Consider the following 20,217-nt stretch of genomic DNA (forward strand, 5'->3'; position numbering starts at 1 on the left):
TATGCTACTGCTGTTGCTCCTGGATTTCCCCATGGGGATCAATAAATGTATGTCTTTATAATTGTGAATAAAGTGAATTCATGTACCAGGGCAGGGTAAATAAGAGATGTTACACAAGAGATGTAATTGAGAAGGTTGTTTCAGGTTGTTGTTGCTGTTGTTATGGGACATGCTGTTTGTATAGTTATTCTAGTTAAATAAAGTATATACAGACATTATCTCACAATATATTCAAACCTATACTAAAATTGGTTTAAAACGTTTTTTGTCTTTATTATTATTATTAGGCCTATTATTAATTATTATTATTATTATTATTATTATTATTAATGTATTTATTTGTTACAATTTAGGCATTTGGCAGACGCTCTCCAGAGCAATTTACAGTAAGCATTAAGCAAGTCATCTAGGATCATATAGACCAGTGGTTTTCAACCTTTTTCATCCCCAGGCCCATTATTCGGCATTTGATCCATGGACCACCATGCACACCATGCAAACGTTGATCAAAATAACAATTCTCTAATTGCAGTAATGCAGATGTTTCACAATAATGTACTCCATCATTTAGCTGGGGACCACCTGGAACCCCCTCAAGGCCCACTGGTGGTCCCCGGACCATTAAACATTAAGCCAATCATCGGTCTCACATATATCCAAAGAAAATCTGTATTTGTATTGACTACATTACAAAGGGAACATAATTATAATTATGTGACTCAAGTCATTTCACATCGAAGGAAGGTTTAGAAAAAAAAATCGGATGAAGCCTGTGGCACGTATGTTATTTTCGACGCGCGACACCGTCGTGCGACGAAGTATGATCAAGCTTCAGTTTAGGCGTGGCTTAAACATACACGTCACGCTTTCTTTCACGTCACGCGGAAGCTGGAGGCGTGTCCGACTGCTCAACTGTTTCGAAGAAAGATGGCGGCGTCCATGTGAAAGTCATGTTATACCAATCTACCACAAGAATACCTTTACATTACATTATATTAGTTCTCCTGTAAGTTACATTTTGTAGCGTCGGCTGTACTTTCTTCGTTACATTTCGATAAAAGACGGTAGGTTTATTATATACTGGAGACAATTGTTGTCTTACGTTAGATTAACATTTAAGCTCACCAGTCGATAACGTTTGAAGTAGCCCTAATGGAGACCGAACTCACCGAAGTTGGACAGCTGAGAAACGTAAGTAATCGGTGTGAATATCTAGTCGTGCAGTAACCTCTACAGCAGCAAACTGTACTGAATTATGGTCGAGTTGTTGATGCATTCAATTTCACTGCTGCAATGGTCTTCTCTCGTAGTTACGGGATTTCCTGATGGTTTACAACCGCATGACAGAAATTTGCTTCGGGCGATGCTCCAGCAACTTTAATTACAGAAGCCTCACCTTGGACGAGGTGGGTACTATTAAATACAATTGATGATTACAATATATCAATAATGCATTCAAATCCTCATTGTTAATATAACAGAGTGTACATAATGTTATAGATGGATATAATGAATGATTGAAATGTTACTCTACAGTCGGTATGGTAGCTAAAACGATTGATATCAACATAATCTTTTCCCAGGAGCGATGTGTGGATAGCTGTGCTGGGAAGCTGATCCGATCCAACCACCGCCTGATGGGGACCTACGTGCAGCTGATGCCCAAGATGGTTCAGCGACGGATGGACGAGATGGAGGCCAAGGTTGCGGAGAACGCCAAGGCGGCAGAGGCGGCAGCAGCTGGAGCTTCAGCTCCAGCATTGGGGGAGGAGTTGGGTGGTGGTGCCGCTGAAAGCTCACCAGCACCTCAAATCCCGATCATCACACCATCTCCGTCCTCAGAAACGCCTGCATTAACCTCTCCATCTGTGACTGACGTGGGGCTGGTTCAATTAGCCGATGTAACCGGACAACTAGCTCATATGCCTGAAGTGTCTCCTCCAAGTTCCTTTGTTTTAGGTGAAGCCACTGTGATTCCAGAGGTGGCTGGTCCACTTTTAACATCGACACCATTAGATGTTTCCATTGAGCTGGGTCCTGTTGGTTCTGCATCCACCACTGCAGTGCAACTGGTTACAGAGAGCAAAATGGCTGCGGCCACGCTGCTGACACCTGTAATGGACACAGTTAATCATTCAGCACTTACTAGAGAAAATGTGACTGGACCAGGGGTCACAGCATTCCTTCCTTTAGAAACACCTCCAAATGTCACCAAGCTGCCTCCTTTCTTGGGCGGAGTGCAGATTGAATCTGGAAGCTCGGTTTCCCCAGCATCTGTTCAGCCTATGCTTACGCTGCCAACACCTGTTGCATCACCTGTGTCAACAATAGCGGTTCCTGTAATGTCTAAAGCCACAGAGAGCGTAACGGTCACAGAGAGACCCCAAGAGGTTCCACCAGCAGCAGACAAGTAGCGATCATCACTGTAGTATACGGTAGTAGTTCCCAGCCTGTGGACTGAGGATATTGCAAGTGGGCCTCCAAATAATTGGAAAATTTGAATGGCAATATAATATATTAAAATATCTATTTAACAACATTTTCATGGCATTCTTCCTCTAAAAATGCAAGCTGCCCACCCATCTGACCATGCTGATTTTTGAGATTTTCGAGTGGGCCCTGATCCAGAAAAGGCTGGGATACTGCTGTTGTACTATGTATGAAGCAGGCAGGTCCCTGGCTGTATTTTTCCTCTACAACATGGTGTAATGCCACAGCTCATAGATTGATGATTACAGTAATTTGCCAACAAGATGTCTGCACTTAAATACAATGAATTGAGCCCCCTGGATCGTCAAGGCCACCAGGAGCCAACATTTAATATTTGTAAATGTGTGAGGGCTTTAGGTCAGTGCTTTATATCCTGTCCCTCTGCCTGCCCTGCCCCTCTCCGAGGCAGAAGAGCTGGAGCATCAGCCTCATCCACGGTCAATCACAACTAGTCTCGTTTTCCTTCACATGATTGGTGCTGCCGTGCTGCACCAATCAATTCACCTACACCTGCCAAAGCCAGTCTGTTTGCAGACTACCGGTATATGGATGGACAGATAAGCCAGAGAGACGACAATATGCACTGTCGGACTCGTGACACCATCTATTCTACAGTGATGCTATCTAAGACATTAACACAACGTTGCTTAAAAATATAAATAATGCATAACAACAATAAATGGATTGAAATTACATGAAGGCCTGACTTCAAAAATATGTTGTGATATGTTTACAACAGCACAATTCGCTCTTCATTACTGCATATTGTAAACTTTTCCAAGTACAAAATTATCATTGTGCAAGGTCCAAGTGGTCAATTTTGTTCTTAGTGTTGAATGCAGAATGTGTTTGGCCATACTGTAAATCCTACAGTATTCCCACAATATTGCCCAGGGAGCAAGTCAACGTTTTGCCAATGGCACAATGCATATTTGTTGCCACATTTAGAGACGATCACGCACCAATGCTTGTAAGAAGTTGGTATTTTAGGCAACCTTGTTTGCATGGTGAAAGAGATCACATGTCATGGCTCAAAACATTTCTGCTCCTTTAAGATAGAATACACTGAAACTATAATCCTTGAGGCGTGTGGGAGGTCTATTTAGAATATTGTGTTCCAGTATTATTAAACGATGTGTTTGGCAGTCTTGTGGCTGCTGAATTAGACCTTATACGTCGTCAACACAATCCCTGTCAGAGAGGATAACGTGCACAGCTTAAATTCGAAAAACGACTGATTGACAGGACTGAACCAAAATGTATATTATGCATATGCATATAATACATGTGTAATTTAATCTCACTGCTCAAAATGTGTGATCCTGTGAATTGAGTGTGGATATAAACTGCAGTGTTACTGCAATTACTGCATACATCAGGTCCGGAGCAGTATCGTATCACCAACACAGATTCCTGTGCAGGTGTTGAAACTTAGCAAAGATGTCTTTGATGGTAAATGATACATTTATATAGTGCGTTTATCCAAAGCGCTTTACAATGATTGTGCATACATTCGCCCACTCTCACACATTCATACACTAATGGCGGGGGAAACCATGCAAGGCACCAACCTGCTTATCGGGAGCAATTAGGGGTTCAGTGTCTTGCTCAAGTGTCTTGATGGCACAAGATTACAATTATGATATGATTACAACTAATGATATGCAAGAAGGCAAGGCGAGTGTTTGTATAGCACATCATACAAAGGCAATTCACATAAGGTCATCTGGAATGATTCATACATGATGTTTTATGGAGATTATCTCAGTATGACCTACTTTGTGGAGGTTTTAATTGTCAGCAGCTATTATGTCCAGCAGGTGACAGTATTGCATCTTCTATACATTTCAGAAGTCTAAATCTAGATCCCATATGCCAGAGATCTTCGGGCTGTAATTGGCTAGTTGTGGTTGTTAAGCAACAGATGGCAATAGTTAATTTTGTTTTAGTTAAAATACATATCTTCCAAATGGAATCCGATATCCGAATGAGGAAGAAGGTACCTTACATGGGCCCAATGAGTGCAGTGCACCATCATACAGGGTCAATCATTGATTAAATTCAATATTATACCTATTGTCAATGGCTATATTATACATAGGCTACATTATTATTGATATGCGATATCAGACTTTTTTACAGCACTTTTCATACATAGAAATGCAACTCGAGGTTATTTTAATTTGTCTCCTTTTAAACATGATCTCGGTGTACGTGTTCTATCTATTCTATGTTCAGTACGGCTACATACATAGCATACTTTGAAATGTTTATGTGAGTATTCATCTCCGAGTCCGTCACCGTCATTATTTTTGGCTGTTTCCGATGCTGTCATCATGAATGTTTACTGTACAGTTATTTGGGCGTCAGTGGTTGCCCAATCACAGCGAGACCCACCATCCAGGCTATAGGAAGACTATAGTTAAAATACGCTCGTCAAGTCGTACCTGCATGGTTGACGATGGACTTCAAAATAAGATTTTAGGTTTACTACAACATAAACATTTAAAAAAATATATAGACTAATCATAAAGTGGCCTTAACAATGTCGTGATTGTGGAGTGAGATTTCTCACATTTGGCACAGTAAAAAACAAGTATGTTAATTTGACCTCACATTGTTTGAAAAGAAAAATGGGAAATGATCTAGTAGGCCATGGCTACTGCAGGTAGGGTATTTGTTTGGTGAAAGGTCAACGAAGTTCAGAGAAATGTGTTTTGTGTGTGTTGATTATATATTAATTATAACACCAGCAAACTGCCCCTGTGAGCCACTGTCAGTTATGTGCCACTGCCAAATGCTTGTTTACCGTATATGCTTTACAATGTCCATTTACATTGCCTGGTACTGAGATAGAAATTAGTTAGGTTATAGTGACTTTCATATTATTTATTGTAACTGTAAAGGGGTGCCTGTCAAGTCAAGTGCAGTTTAGACATGTTTTTCACAGCTTATTTGAACGCAAATATAGGCTCCCCAAATTCAAGGTACCAAAGGTTAACTCTGAACTTGGTAGATCTGCTTTTGGCATCTGTGGCCCTAATACATTGGTAGTAGGTACCCTGTCTTAGCTTTTCACTGGCATTGATAATTTGATATGTGTGAGGGAGAGGATTTTTTAATACAATAATTTTACATATACAAATAAAATGTATTAATTCATTCAATATAGTCAATGAAATGAAGTCCCCTCATGCAGAATTGCAGATTACCTGAGCTCCTTCACATACAGTATAATTCTACATTCATTCAGACTCTGAACTCTGACAGGGAAGGAGTCTGGGTTATTGTGAGTGAACATTAAAATATTTGGGAAATTAAATGTAATGTTGATATGGCAAACGGACTAGCCTATTAATAAAATAAAAACATTACAAAAAGGTTGACCCCTGCTATAGATTAATATTCTGGGAAAATATTTTTTGAATGTATTTTCCCAAGAAGAGCTGGCTTGTGAAATGATTTTAATCACAGATCTTTTGTGCATTTTGTACTGATCCAAGCAAATTTCTAGTCACTTGATGATGATGATGATGAGGATTATTATTATTATTATTATTATGATTTATTAACACATTACTAATAAGTTATACAGTGTTTTTTTAATATAATAATTTCTTCATCAAGAAACCCTATAGTCAACCTCGTTGTTGTTTTGAAGTCCACCAACCGGAAGTTATATGCTTATGTTGTAAGCTATGACGAGCGTGTTAAGATGACTGTATTGACGGGCCGCTGGTCTCCTGTAGAACGGCCAAGTTCTCCCTCACTACTAGTAGCTTACATCAAACAAGAGGAGTGGGGCGTGGACACAGCAGTCTTCTTCTCAAAAGAATTTCGGGAGACGGGCGGGCGATTTTTATCGGAGAAAGCCGATCCTCACTGCTTTGGCACTGGTAAGTCTTTAAAGAAATTGCATTTTGTTTTGTTTCTACGTATGACTTAATTTGGTTGATGATGTTCGAGTGGACGAGTGTTGGTCTGGACGACAGAATGATTTCATAAAGTTTTCCTGTATAACATATAGGCCTCCCCAACCGGAGGGATTAACGCACACAATGTTTATTTAATGTGTTTATTCGTTCATATTATTACTGTAGATCGAGTCGACACACTCTGGGGGGTTAGGATAAACGGCATTACGTTCAGTTGGATAGAGTAATTGCTACTCTATAACAACATACCAACTTTTCACAGACTTAGGATGACAAACACAATCCCTTAGCCCTAGATAGATGATAGATCTCTCTCTCTCTCTCTCTCTCTCTCTCTCTCTCTCACACACGCACGCGCACGCACGCACGCACACACACACACACACACACACACACACACACACACACACACACACACACACACACACACACACACACACACACACATACATACATACACAGTCACACACATATCAACCTCCTACTCAGCCTAATTGTAATTTCATCCAATTCCATTAAGCCCCCAACAGAGCCTTGCAGCCAAGAGAGGAGATGTATGTAAAATCTACCGAGGTAGCTTTCTTCTGCTTCAAGTGGTCTAATTACTCATGTATAACACATTATCTTTTTTCTCTTCAGGCTGCTTGCCCCTGATCTCGAGAGAGGGAGGTGGAGAAGGGGGAGAGGGAGTCCAAAAGGAAAGCCATAAGGGAAAACATACCACCATGGATGACATCTTTACACAGTGCCGAGAGGGCAACTCTGTGGCTGTTCGTCTGTGGTTGGATAACACAGAAAATGACCTCAACTTGGGGTGAGCATAAATACACCTGTCCCAATTATTACATAATATCACCTAATTGGAAGATCTGTCCTGCGGACGATTTGCGCACGAAGCCTAAAAGCCAAACAGAAATGTTTTTTTTTGTGTTCAATGCCAAAAATACAATGAAATCATTAATCACAATTATTTGTATGACGATTAATCATCAAGTAAAATGACAATAGTCACGAAACTGTCCTAGTGAGTGTACTAGACTAGTAGATACACACTAGTACATACACACTAGTAGACACACACACACACACACACACACACACACACACACACTTTGTATAAGGGAGTGGATGTTGACAGCTACACAATAGTAATGAACTTGATGGGCACTGATTTTAATTATTATTTGCTGACACCATACTTATATGCATGCTTTTTGTTTCAACTGTATAACAACTAAACATGACACCTTTTCTTTTGACAAAAATCTTGATGTGGATCCGCACGGGAATGGCGTGTATAACATCAGTAACCTATGACATGGAAAGGTTTCAGTTTCTTTGAAATCTATTATAACATTTTATTATTATTATTTATAGTATAAACATATATGTTAAGTATAAACATATATGTGAAAAACAAGTGCAAAGAAATTTGGCACAGATTGGTCTAGCGCTTTGCGTGATAAGCTCCAGGCGAACAGACTCACACTTCCAAATAGACAGTTGGACCTCTGATAGACGGCTAGCCTGCCAGGCTGCCACTGAGCCACGCCACACCATAAGAACAATCCAAGTAATTTATCATAGTTGAAAATGTGTTTTGAAACACGACAGGTTTCCAGCCTACTTTTTCTATATGTACTTTTAACAACCAGTAACAATTATGGCAATATGCACAGTGCAACCCTGGATCTGATGGCCTGGCCACGGTGTTAAACGTGCAAATTGTATGGATGGTAGACCAAGAAACTTGGAACTGAACTGAACAGACTTCAGAGCACGGCCAAGTCTACAGTGTTACTCTGTAGAATAAACTAACACAGAGGAGAGAGAGAGAGAGAGAGACTGATGACTTGCTATGTGTCGTACCACATTTGGTATGGTGGTTAAATTGTGTGTGTGTGTGTGTGTGTGTGTGTGTGTGTGTGTGTGTGTGTGTGTGTGTGTGTGTGTGTGTGTGTGTGTGTGTGTGTGTGTGTGTGTGTGTGTGTGTGTGCGCGCGCGCGCGCGAGCGAGAGTGCATGCGTGCGTGTGCGTGCTCACGCATGTGTGTATGTGTGTGCTTGGTTGAAAGGGATCCCTGGCGCAATAGAGGAGGTGGAATAGTTTCCATATTGTGCACGGGTCCCTGGATCCCCACATTCTGCTGTATGTTACGTCACCAGACTTTACTCAGCTCCCCACTCTTTTTCTCCCCATCTCTCTGCTAGTGCTCTGATGATGTCATCGCCATAAATAGAAAACGAGGAAACTTAGGATCTGTTCATGCATTGGGGGAACATAAGGGAAGGAATGGGGGAGTAATACAGGACAGGAGGTTGTCAGGCAAAACTAAACTAATTAATGACAAAAGTGAATTAGACTTCTATCCCCTCCCCTCCACTGCCAGAGACAGCACAGAAAATCCCAAAAGACACATTATCATTGTCAGTTTTCCAAACCCACAGAAGACTGAATTGTCTTTGTGTGCTGCAGTTATCTCGGGTTGAGATCACAGAGCAACAACCTCCCTAGAAAGTTCAGCTTCCGAGAAAAAGTTAAAGCGAAGCAAATCCTCAGCCTTGGGTTGTCTCATTCTTGAGCCAGGCCATATATGAGCAGTTTGTCTGGGCGTTGCATTACGTCCAGGCCCACGCAGCTCCCTGGCCAACTGTGTAGTGGCCAAGACCATTTCCTCTCTCTCTGCAGCACCATACAGGGCAGGGTTGGGCCCGCTGTCAGCCAGTTAGCTAGCTAGCTAGAAAGCTCCCACATAAACATAATGAGAGATCAGTCATCATTGCCTCGGGGAAGGGGCTGAGTTTTTTTTTATTTTTTTTGGTTGATTGCTGTAACTTTGTTGTGGTACTTTGAAGAGCCTCAACAAAGCGGGTTTAGGAATGGCAGAATTAAACTGTTTTCTCCTCATTTAGAGGGGACAAACATAACGTGTTGATGGCATAAAATAATAGTCATGGTAGTGATGCTCTCTGCTCTGCTTTTTTTTGCGTAAAGTCTTGGAATTCAAGACTTTGAGACCACGAAGACAAACATGAATGCCATTCCGGAACTCCCCCTGGAGCCAAAGGCCTTTGTCTGTGTGTGTGTGTGTGTGTGTGTGTGTGTGTGTGTGTGTGTGTGTGTGTGTGTGTGTGTGCCTGTGTGTGTGTGTGTTTGTGTTTGTGTGTGTGTGCGTGTTGAGGGGGGGTGGGGGGGTTGGACACGCGTGTGCACATGCGCATACGTGTGCGCAAGAGAAGGAGATTCAGACAGAGGGAAAGAATGTATAGCCTGCCAAGGATTCCACTGTGTACTTTCCTCTCTGTCATTCCTGAGTTTTCTCTCCCCCTGTCCTGTCTGTTTATAGCACATGCGGTCGGTCAGAGCTAGAACTGGCTGTGCAGATGCCTGACTGGGCAGAGAATTTTACTACAGTGTGAAGAACCAAATGATATTCCCTGTGTATTATTAGACATACAGGCTAATATAGAGGCATAGTGGCAAATGAGGTTGAGAATTCTGCCTAAGTCTTTGGTGTTTTATTGTCAAACATTGTGGGCAGATTGTGGCTTGACAGTGGATTGTGAGAAACACCAGCAGCTGTCAGGAAAAAGCTGTCAGGCAAAGGGGGGAAGTCACACATAAGTGGTAGCTTGGTCCACGGAAGATTAGGCCAGTGCATTATGCGTGTGAATGTGTGTGTGTGTGTGTGTGTGTGTGTGTGTGTGTGTGTGTGTGTGTGTGTGTGCGTGCGCGCGACTGCGTGCGTGCAAGTGTGTGCGTGTGCTCACGTGCACAAGCATACTCTATGTGTATGTGCAAATGTTAGAAATATGCATTTAAAGTGTGTGTTTGTGAGTGGCGTACACAAAATCAACAGACGTTCCTGTCTTCGCAGAGCTGTGCGACTCCGGGTCAGATGGAAATAGGTGCCGGGGTAGGATAAGGAGGAACTATGCACTTATGTCTAAATAAAGATGGCTAGCTAGGTAGGGAGGGAGGGAGGGAGACTGGGAGGTCCATGTGAGCGGGAACACTACCCAGATAGTATTTTGTAATTTGATCTGCTTTGGGATGTAAAGTGATGCCGAAAGCAGAGGGTCTCTGTTCTCCGACGTCAGAGTGAGACAGCCCACCCCTGCGTGTACACGTTTGGCTGAGGGGGCTTCTATGTTGTTTTCACCGCCACTGATGTTTCTTGCCCTCTCCCCTCATCGTACAGCATTCTTAACATTCCATTACCTTTTATGTGTTGCGACCGAAGTTTTTAACAAAGACCAGCTTGTGGGCTTAAGTTGATTTTGCGCTTAAGCTGGTCCGTCTCTCTGTCTCTCTTTCCTTCTGTCTTCCTTCATCTGTCTGTCTGTCTGTCTGTCTGTTGTGTCTGGCTTCTTCCAATCTATCTTTCCCTCTTTCTCTAACCCATCCCTCTCCCATATTTTCCCCCATCTAACTCTCCTTCTCTCTTATGTCTTACCTCATCTCTGCGATGTCTAAGCCATGATGGAAATGGTCACAGACTTTATTGTGTGTGTGTGTGTGTGTGTGTTTTTTTTTCTGTGAGAGGCATGCAAATCAAATCTCTCTCTCCCTCTCCATCTGTTTGTCTCTCTATGCAACTCTCTCACTTACTGCACCTCTCTCCCTCTCTGCTGCAGAGATGACCATGGCTTCAGTCCTCTCCATTGGGCGTGCAGGGAGGGAAGGAGTGGAGTTGTTGACATGCTCATCATGAGAGGAGCTCGTATTAATGTGATGAACAGGGGTGATGATACCCCGTTACACCTCGCTGCCAGTCACGGACACAGAGACATAGTGGCTAAGGTATGCATGGGCATGACCCACACACGCATGCACGCACGCACGCTCGCACACTCCAGGGGGGCTACCATAGACTATAAATACACCCAGATCTCTGTGAACGAAGACTCTATTTTTTTTATTGCGATATTTTCATATTGTAAACAACTCTTGTGATATTAACACTTTAACACTTTGTTTCAGCTGATTCAGTGCAAAGCAGACCCCAACACGGTTAACGAACACGGAAACACGCCACTTCACTATGCCTGCTTCTGGGGACAGGACGAAGTGGCAGAGGTGACGCGCCCACACACACACACACACACACACTCTGCATGGGCACACTTTAGCCGACAGCCGCGGACAGAAGAAGCTGTGTTTTAGACAGCTGGTGAATGGAAAAGAAGCTCCACCCCCGCGGCTGACTGCTGCGACGGACAGATTCCCGGAAACGCTCTCCTCCGCGGCAGTCAGCCGCGGGGGTGGAGCTTCTTTTCCATCCACCAGCTGTCTAAAAACTTGGAAATGACGTAAAACAGAGCTTCTTCTGTCCGCGGCTGTCGGCTCAAGTCTACCCATGCTGACACAAGCACACACCACTCTGGTTTCTCATCTATTGGCTGAAATGGCCCTCTGCTGGAGAGAAAGAATTACTGCAGTAGATTTTCACCATAACAAGGGAATTAAGGATTGTTCCCAACAACAATAACTACATGAACTATACTTGGTTGAAATTAGGGTTTGTTTGTTTTTAGGTTATTTATTATTGAATATTTCTGCTTGGCTTCAATATGACAGTGGAGAGACAGAAGAGGGGAGGAGAGGGTCATGAGAACTCATGTGCAACACAGGTCCTGAGTCAGGATTTGATACGGTAGTTGGTTTGACCACTTTCTTATTAAACTCAACACAAGCAGTTCTGAAAACAAAACAAACACTGAGTTAGTGATTTATTCCTCCCGGGGTGATGAAATTCCGGGAAATATTTTGAAATGACAAAAAAAAATCCAGTCCTGGAAAAGGTTTGGAATGTAAAATGAATGAAAAAAAATTATATGGCTATGGATTGTTTTTAGCCATTGATTTTGTTTGATCTGTTTCATAATATGTAACATAAGTAGTTCCGTGATTGCAGCCTAATGTATACCAGACGTGACAAAAATAACAGATTTACAAGCTCACAACGTGCTGCAGCGTGATGCATAGTTAGCTTGTAGATCTGTTCCTTTGTCACGTGACATCGACCTGTGCCTATCTCTTGAGTGCAATACGTGAATCGTCAGTGATGAAGCATAAGCAATTGAACTCTTTGTTATAATATTAACTAGTATCCACAATGCTGAGGAAATGTGCTTTTAATAATTTGTGGCTTACAATTGTTACAAATGAGACTGGCTAAAGTGAGAACCCAAATCGAGCTGGCTGCAAGTTATGTATCAAAACATTTGATTTTGGGAACATGAGGGAATTGGCACTGGTCAACCAGGGCAAAAAGCATCTGGAACTCCAAGCCTCAGTGCTCATTGCTCAACAGACTGCTGGTGTTCGCACGTATTTCACGCCTGATGTAAGGCCAGGTCCTATTGGTGCTTCTTGTAGTATGGCAAGACAACAACCCATGCAAACATTGGAATGGAATTAATTATACCGTTCTATATTCTATTCTATGTTTTTGCACATAGGAGGAAGAGACTTGTTATTGACTTGTTAGATATATAGACCTGGAAATTGGGTTAAATATTATGGAAAGGTTTCAGAAATCTTTGGGAAATTCATTGGAAAGAAATGTGTGGGAACTCTACCTTCTATCATGTCTCTGTTTCACAAAACAAGGCAAGTAGTGTCTAAAGCCCCACTAGCAGCCCTAGAGATGCTGTGCTGCTCCTAATTTTGACCAAAGGGTGCCGCTAGTTAGAGGACAGGCCATGGGGGTCAGCAAAATAATTAGAGATCCTCCTGCAATCTGCCTATTAGAATGTAAGATATTGTGTGCTAAAGTGGCATTTTGGCCTGAGGATGGCGCTAGAGGACAGGTCATGGCATCACTCAAATTGTTGAGCAGGTTCCATGGCACTCCACCCATTAGATTTTGTGAGATAACACACAAGTTATCTCACAAAATCTAAGTGTCTATTTTGGCCCAAGGGTGGCACTAGTGCAAAGGCCATGGCAAAACCAATAAGTGCCATTCCATTATTTCCATAGCAAGACAATATCTTTTTTGGGTGTTGGATGCACTGACCGCCATCACCATCCTTAGAGCGCTGCCTGCAGCTGGCAGGGCTAAATTGTACATTCCAGAACATATTCAAGTTCACCTCTGGACTGATTGATTTACTTTACTGTTAGTCGGCGTTGCAGTCCCAAGGACTTTCAAGAAGACAACTTGTCTAGACGAGAAAGGTCCCCTAAATAAATGAATCAATGCACATTTGATCTTGTGCGCGGGAATTCACTTTTGTCACTGGGATCTTCAGGGGATTGATTCCCTGCATCATAGAAGAGATAACTTAGTGATGTGTGTGTTAATTTCTATGGGGTGGGACTATGGGCCCTATCTTGCTGAAAAACATTTTTCAATATTTTAAATAGCCAATCTACAAGCTTTGTCGATTTAGATTGGCTATTTTTAGTGTTTTAAAATGTTTTTCTAAATAGTAAAAAATGGGGTAAGGCAGCGCACAACATAGTGTGTGTGTGTGTGTGTGTGTGTGTGTGTGTGTGTGTGTGTGTGTGTGTGCGCGCGCGCGCGCGTGCATGCGTGCGCCGTGCGTGCATGGATGTATAAAATATTATTATTGTTATTATTATCATTTTGAAAATTGTGGAACATGGCATGACACGGTGAAGGTGGTAAATGTATCTCTGTTCTCCCCCATAGGACCTGGTGGGCAGTGGATCCCAGGTGTGCATATGTAACAGGTATGGACAGACACCCATGGACAAGGCCAAGCCCCACCTACAACAGCTCTTGCAAGGTCAGAGGTCATTTTAGGGTCATCCCAGGGGTTATTTCTATCGTCTGACCATTTATGCACATTTCCCAAGGGTTCTTATGCTCTCTATACTTTGTTTTTGTTTTGTTTTACCTTTGGATTAAAGCACATTTACAGTGCATTTACAGTGGATTTAGAAAAGGGACATATAAGTAAAGTTTGTTGTTTTTGTACTTTTGTATTAATTTCCGTTCATCACGCTGTTCTTAGAAAAGGCAGAGAAACAGGGCTTGAGTTTGACCAAAGTCCCCTACAAGGAAACCTTCTGGAAGGGCACCATGCGGACACGGCCCCGTGAGTAGCATGCTATTCTGTTTAACGCAATCATTCATCAACAAAATCAATATCTGTGATCGACCAATGTTGTTTTCACTCTCATCAGGCAACGGCACTCTGAACAAGCAGGCCGGGATTGACTACAAGCAGTTATCGCTCCTGGCCAAGATAAATGAGAACCAGTCTGGAGAGGTCAGTTCTTGTTCTGTCTGTTCTTGTTCAGCTTCGACTGGTTAATTTGCAGTACTATGATAAAACATTAGTAACAAACGAGTAATTCTCTATTTATTCTCTCTCTCTCTCTCTCTCTGTCTCTCTGCTCTCTGTGAGTAGCTATGGCAGGGTCGCTGGCAGGGGGATGAGATCGTCGTGAAGGTGCTGCAGGTGAGAGACTGGACCACAAGGAAGAGCCGAGATTTTAACGAGGAGCATCCCAAACTCAGGTAGTTACACATCAGCTGCCGGACGGTGGCTCTTCAGTTTGGTCAGTTCTTGTTGGTTTGTGTCTACGGTTTGTAATCCTCTAAGTGACATCACAATTGGTTCCCTCCTCAGAGTGCTAATCATATTTGGCATTAGTTATTTAAACAAAACAATATAAACTTTGAAGATGGTAGTTAAATTGAATATCCATACAAAAAGCATGCATATTAAGCTCCCAGGCACTACAAAGTAAATATTCATGGCAAGGTATATGTGGTTTGTCCTCTCTGACTCTCTTTCCATCCTTCTCTCCATTCTCTAGGATATTTTCTCACCCCAATATTCTACCTGTACTGGGGGCGTGTCAGTCCCCCCCCTCGCCTCACCCCATCATCATTAGTCACTTCATGCCATACGGTTCCCTCCACAGCATACTGCACCAGGGCACTAGTGAGTAGTGTGTGTGTGTGTGTGTGTGTGTGTGTGTGTGTGTGTGTGTGTGTGTGTGTTGCACTCTTTAACCCATTTTGACCTGGGAACGATTCTGCTTCTAAATCCTGACTGTTTTCTTGAAAAAGCTATGTTTTTCTATGTCAGTCTTCAAAAATAGCAGACCTACAATAGCTAAAGCATGACATAATGCTAACACCAAAAGGGGTTCCCGCCCAAAATGGGTTAAGTTAGAGAGCTAGACTTGACAAATGTACACCTCTATCAACTCCACCTGTCATTCAAAATATGGCCTCTCTCCTCTCACAGCTTTGGTGGTAGATCAGACTCAAGCCGTGAGGTTTGCGTTGGACATTGCCAGTGGCATGGCTTTCCTCCATACTCTAGAACCAATGGTTTCACGACTGTTCCTCAACAGCAAGCACATCATGGTAAGACGCTTCTGGGCCCTCACTATTAGCATATATCATTGATTTTCATTCTTTTTCTCTCTCTCTTTTCTTTTTTTACATACCAAACCACGAAGTAAATTCTGTAAATGTAATTTTCACTTTTCTATGTTGAAGAATAAGTGATTATTACAAATGACTGTATTACACAGTTCAATTATGTAGCATTGTTACTCTGCTGTCTTAATTCACTGTTGAATTAGATGAGTTTTGAATACACTTATCACATACACATATTTATTTAAATTTTTACTTTACTTATTTGCGATTTCATATTTTATTGTAATTGTGTTCATAATACTCTTTCCTGAACAATGGTCCATTATTTATGCTCATGCCCCATAACCTTTTTGATCATTTTAGCTGATCTTATTTATTGTGATTGACTGACAGATTGATGAAGACATGACCGCCAGGATAAGCATGGCGGATGCAAAGTTCTCCTTCCAATGTCCTGGTCGTATGTACTGTCCTGCATGGATGGCTCCTGAAGGTATTCCCTCCTCTGCATCACCTCCCTCCTTCCCTCCCTGCACTAAGGCTATACCTCTCACATTCAAAACCAAATTTAGCCATCTCACCATTTGGACTATTCCGATTCTAAAAACACCTTCTAAATACTGACCTAAGTTTTCTGAAAATCAAAAATTACAAAAATGTTATGTTGCCAATGTACTGTACACAGCAACAAGAAGCCCAAAAGGGGTAAAACACCAAAAGGGGTTCGTTACACCCCTAGTTAAGTCACAAAAGTCAAATACAGGTCACACAAAATGATCTCATCTCTTATTCCTCTCTGACCATTTGAGAAAGCTGCACGGCACAGTTTTAGACCACAGCCCATTGGTTGGGAAGCACTGCTCATGGCCATATGAGTCAGACAGTTGGTGAGCGAGAAACACACTGTATAATTTAGTCTAGAGTATGTTAAGCTCCATTTATTGTCTGTGCTGCGTGTGGTAATGGAATGAAAACAGGACTTTTGCAAGAACAGGGAGTTTTTTTTGTGGCTTTTTCTGCCTTTATTTATTGGTTGAAAGTAGTCTGATAGGAAATGGGGAGAGAGATGGGGGGAAGACACGCGGCAAAGGCTGTCGGGATCGGGAGTCGAGCCCGCGGCACGCTGTCAGGCTGGCTCAGCAGCCGGTTGAGCTAACCGTCTGGGCCAGAACAGAGAGGTTTTTGTTTGAAAACTGTGGGCTTGCACCCTAAGCTGCTTGAAATGTTATTTAGAAATTATTCACTCAAATAGTGTGATTGAGCATGGATGGATCTTTCATGGATGTCTGTGCAGTTGCCTCTGCAGGAGTTATGTTCTGTGTAGATATTTTCTCAAGAACATTGTTGTGGGAAGGAAGAGTGTTTCTCTGCTTTCTCACTTAGTTTACCCTGAATGGAATTTTGCAGATTGTGCTCCAGGGATTAAAAGCAGCAGGCTTCTGGACATACTAGAGTCCAGTTTTCTAACCTCTTGGCCAGTGGTTCTCAGCCAGAACTCCAGAAGTTGCCGTTCTGCCAGGATTGTGGACAAAGAACCCACTTTGATAGAAGACTATTTAAATGTTATTGGGGCACGCTTGTGGGTCACAGAGTAAGAGCACATACCACATAAATATAATAAGGCTATAGTATAGTCCTTTCCACAGCAGACTTCAGATTGAATCTGACCCAAGGAGGCTCCCTGCTGCTTGTCATCCCCTCTCTCTCCAAACGTTTTTGTCTCTACTCAGTGTCCTGTCAAAATAAAACAGAAAAGAAAAGGTGATGAAAATCTTGAAGTAATGAAAATATTATGGTCCACTGCACTCAAGACTAAACATTGCGTGTGACCAATAACTTCAAACCTTTTATAACTCAGCATTTGCACAAATAAAGGATAATAAAGAAACAAAAAAAATGGTTTACCGAGGTAGGTTGACCACAGATATTTCAGTTTGGCCTGATATAGTGCCACTCGCTACTAGGACATTAAAAAAAATGAAAATGTTTTTTTGTGGCTTTTTACTTTATTTTATATTTTTTATGGAGGGACAGACAGTAGGTTGACAGGAAATGGGTAGAGAGATGGAGGGATGACATGCAGTAAAGGCCGTTGGGATCGGGAGTCGAACCCGCGGCTGGATTACCAGCCAAGGTGCCTGGACCGCTGAGCCACGGCACAGGCCGGACATTTTTATGCCAACATTTTTATACCAAAATGATGATGCATCTTCCTCTTGGGGGCATGAATGTAGGCTACACAGCAAATCTCATGACAATTGCTCTTTGCGATATGTTGGTCAGAGATGGGAAAGCAGGTCTATGTCATTACAAAAGGTAACCAGTTGTGAACAACAAGTCCAACTACCAACCAACCTGACCTGTGTCTTTTCTCTGAGTCTGAACCTGTCCTCATCAACTCATCGTTTCCTCACCCGCAGCTCTCCAGAAAAGACCGGAGGACATTAACAGGAGGTCGGCTGACATGTGGAGCTTTTCTGTCTTACTATGGGAGTTGGTCACCAGAGAAGTTCCCTTCGCAGACCTCTCACACATGGAGATAGGCATGAAGGTAAGTCACAAGTTTGTGTGTGTGTGTGTGTGTGTGTGTGTGTGTGTGTGTGTGTGTGTGTGTGTGTGTGTGTGTGGGTGTGCGTGTGTGCGTGCGTGCGTGCGCCATTGTAACATATTATATAGATCTTTTGGATTTCACAATAATCTTGTTGGCATATCAGCAATTTTTAAATATTTAATTTAGCTCACCCATTATAATTTATATATGACTAAATGGTGTTAACACACGCCAAAACTACAATGAAATTAAAAAAAAAAATCCTCAAGTGCTTTTATTTAATTGCTCCTTCGTTGTGCAAATGATGCAGAACGAGATAAACAGGATTATTGATTCCCAATCCTAATCCACACCTCACCTCTGTTCAGGTGTCCCTAGAGGGTCTGCGGCCCACCATTCCACCGGGCATCTCGCCACACATCTGTAAGCTGATGAGGCTGTGTATGAACGAAGACCCTGCCAAGAGGCCAAAGTTTGACATGATTGTTCCTATCCTGGAGAAGATGCAGGACAAATGAACACTACTCCAGCCGTCCATCCAGCCCCAACAGTGTTATAATCCAGTGGTTCTCGTCCTGTAGGTTAGGGTCCCCCATTTAATGCATTTTTTAAGACCTTTTTGATACCTAAAAGAGAAAAGAAATAAAGAAAATAAACCATTAATGCATCAAACATTGGTCAAAGTGTCAAAATAATAAAAGAAAGAGGCAAATATTGTGAAAATAACATGAGGCATTGTGAGCATGTAGATAGGCTATTTTCACAATATTTATCTGTGGAACCGAGTCAAACTAAAGGTAATGCGGCTGCCTCAACTCCTACAATTCCAAGTGCTTGTCAGGGTGGGGGGGTCCCCAGTTCAAATAGATTATTTTGGGGGTGTCGTGCCTGAAAAGGTTGAGAACCACTGTTATAATCAACAAACCACTTTTTTTCTCTCTTTCCTTACTCTCACTTCAATCACTTATATCTGCCACTGTAAATACCAAAAATGCCATCAAGACCACTTAAGCCACTGAACCAAAAGTATCATGGTGTATTGCTTTCCTTAATTTAAATTTGGATTTGCCATTTGGCTATTGTTGTTTTTTGCCATATGTTGCTCTTTCATTATGGCTGAAATGTGTTTAATATTCACTGAAATGTTGCCGCTTGCTAAAAATGCTTGATGTTGGAACTAAGGAGACAGTATAACCAATGATTCATAAAGAATTATTACGCCAGAGAAATGTATGCAGAACAAAGTTTTGAATAAATATGCCATAAACACATGTATATCTATGCAATAAAAGTTTATATTTATGACATTTACGTGTTCTCATAATTTCTTATATTGGGAATAATTGTTTCTGTCAAGCTGATCATTAATGTGCTCATAGTCATAACGTGTTTTATTTTATACCTGTAGTTGTTGGTGTTTTTGCACAAGACAAGACTGAGAGATTTTCATAGACAAACCCATCAGATTTCTCCTTAGATTCAGACATTCAGTGCTATGGTGCCAAATTCAGCCAATATATATTGGCTGATATTATATTATAATATATAATAATATCCATTCAATCAAGTATATTTAAATGTGTACAAATGAATGAATATAAAAACATAAAACCCTCCCTTGATCGGGGTATACATTATTTTGTCAAAAATGCCCACGAAGGATCGAGATGGCATGTTATAGCCTACTGTATACGTGAGCGCTTGTTTGAATTAAGTTGAATAGGTGATAATTGATTGATTGATTGTCATCAGGTCTTGTAAATGGTCAGACAAGACCCCGGTCTGCAAAGTCTTCTTTCTTTGTGTGACGTGAATCATCACGTGATACGTCAGCTGATAGGTTCCTTCCACAGGACAGCAGGTTC

The 20,217-nt window shown here is 41.9% G+C and overlaps 2 protein-coding genes across 2 annotated transcripts; both read left to right on the plus strand.

The window, feature by feature from the left end:
* Positions 1 to 920: 920 nt before the first annotated feature.
* Positions 921 to 3,318, plus strand: timm10b (translocase of inner mitochondrial membrane 10 homolog B (yeast)). Its single transcript, XM_080780074.1, has 3 exons — positions 921 to 1,191; positions 1,311 to 1,406; positions 1,584 to 3,318. The coding sequence occupies exons 1-3, from the start codon at positions 1,153 to 1,155 to the stop codon at positions 2,412 to 2,414; spliced, it is 966 nt and encodes a 321-aa protein (XP_080636200.1). The 5' UTR covers positions 921 to 1,152; the 3' UTR covers positions 2,415 to 3,318.
* A 2,965-nt stretch (positions 3,319 to 6,283) lies between these two features.
* ilk (integrin-linked kinase) lies at positions 6,284 to 19,659 on the plus strand. Its single transcript, XM_080780991.1, has 13 exons — positions 6,284 to 6,386; positions 7,065 to 7,239; positions 11,063 to 11,228; positions 11,409 to 11,504; positions 14,089 to 14,185; positions 14,414 to 14,497; positions 14,586 to 14,671; positions 14,813 to 14,922; positions 15,225 to 15,352; positions 15,662 to 15,783; positions 16,195 to 16,294; positions 18,222 to 18,352; positions 18,721 to 19,659. The coding sequence occupies exons 2-13, from the start codon at positions 7,151 to 7,153 to the stop codon at positions 18,868 to 18,870; spliced, it is 1,359 nt and encodes a 452-aa protein (XP_080637117.1). The 5' UTR covers positions 6,284 to 6,386; positions 7,065 to 7,150; the 3' UTR covers positions 18,871 to 19,659.
* Positions 19,660 to 20,217: the final 558 nt, after the last annotated feature.

Source organism: Protomyctophum bolini (assembly GCF_963924005.1).
Source record: "Protomyctophum bolini genome assembly, chromosome: 13".
NCBI classification, from domain to species: domain Eukaryota; kingdom Metazoa; phylum Chordata; class Actinopteri; order Myctophiformes; family Myctophidae; genus Protomyctophum; species Protomyctophum bolini.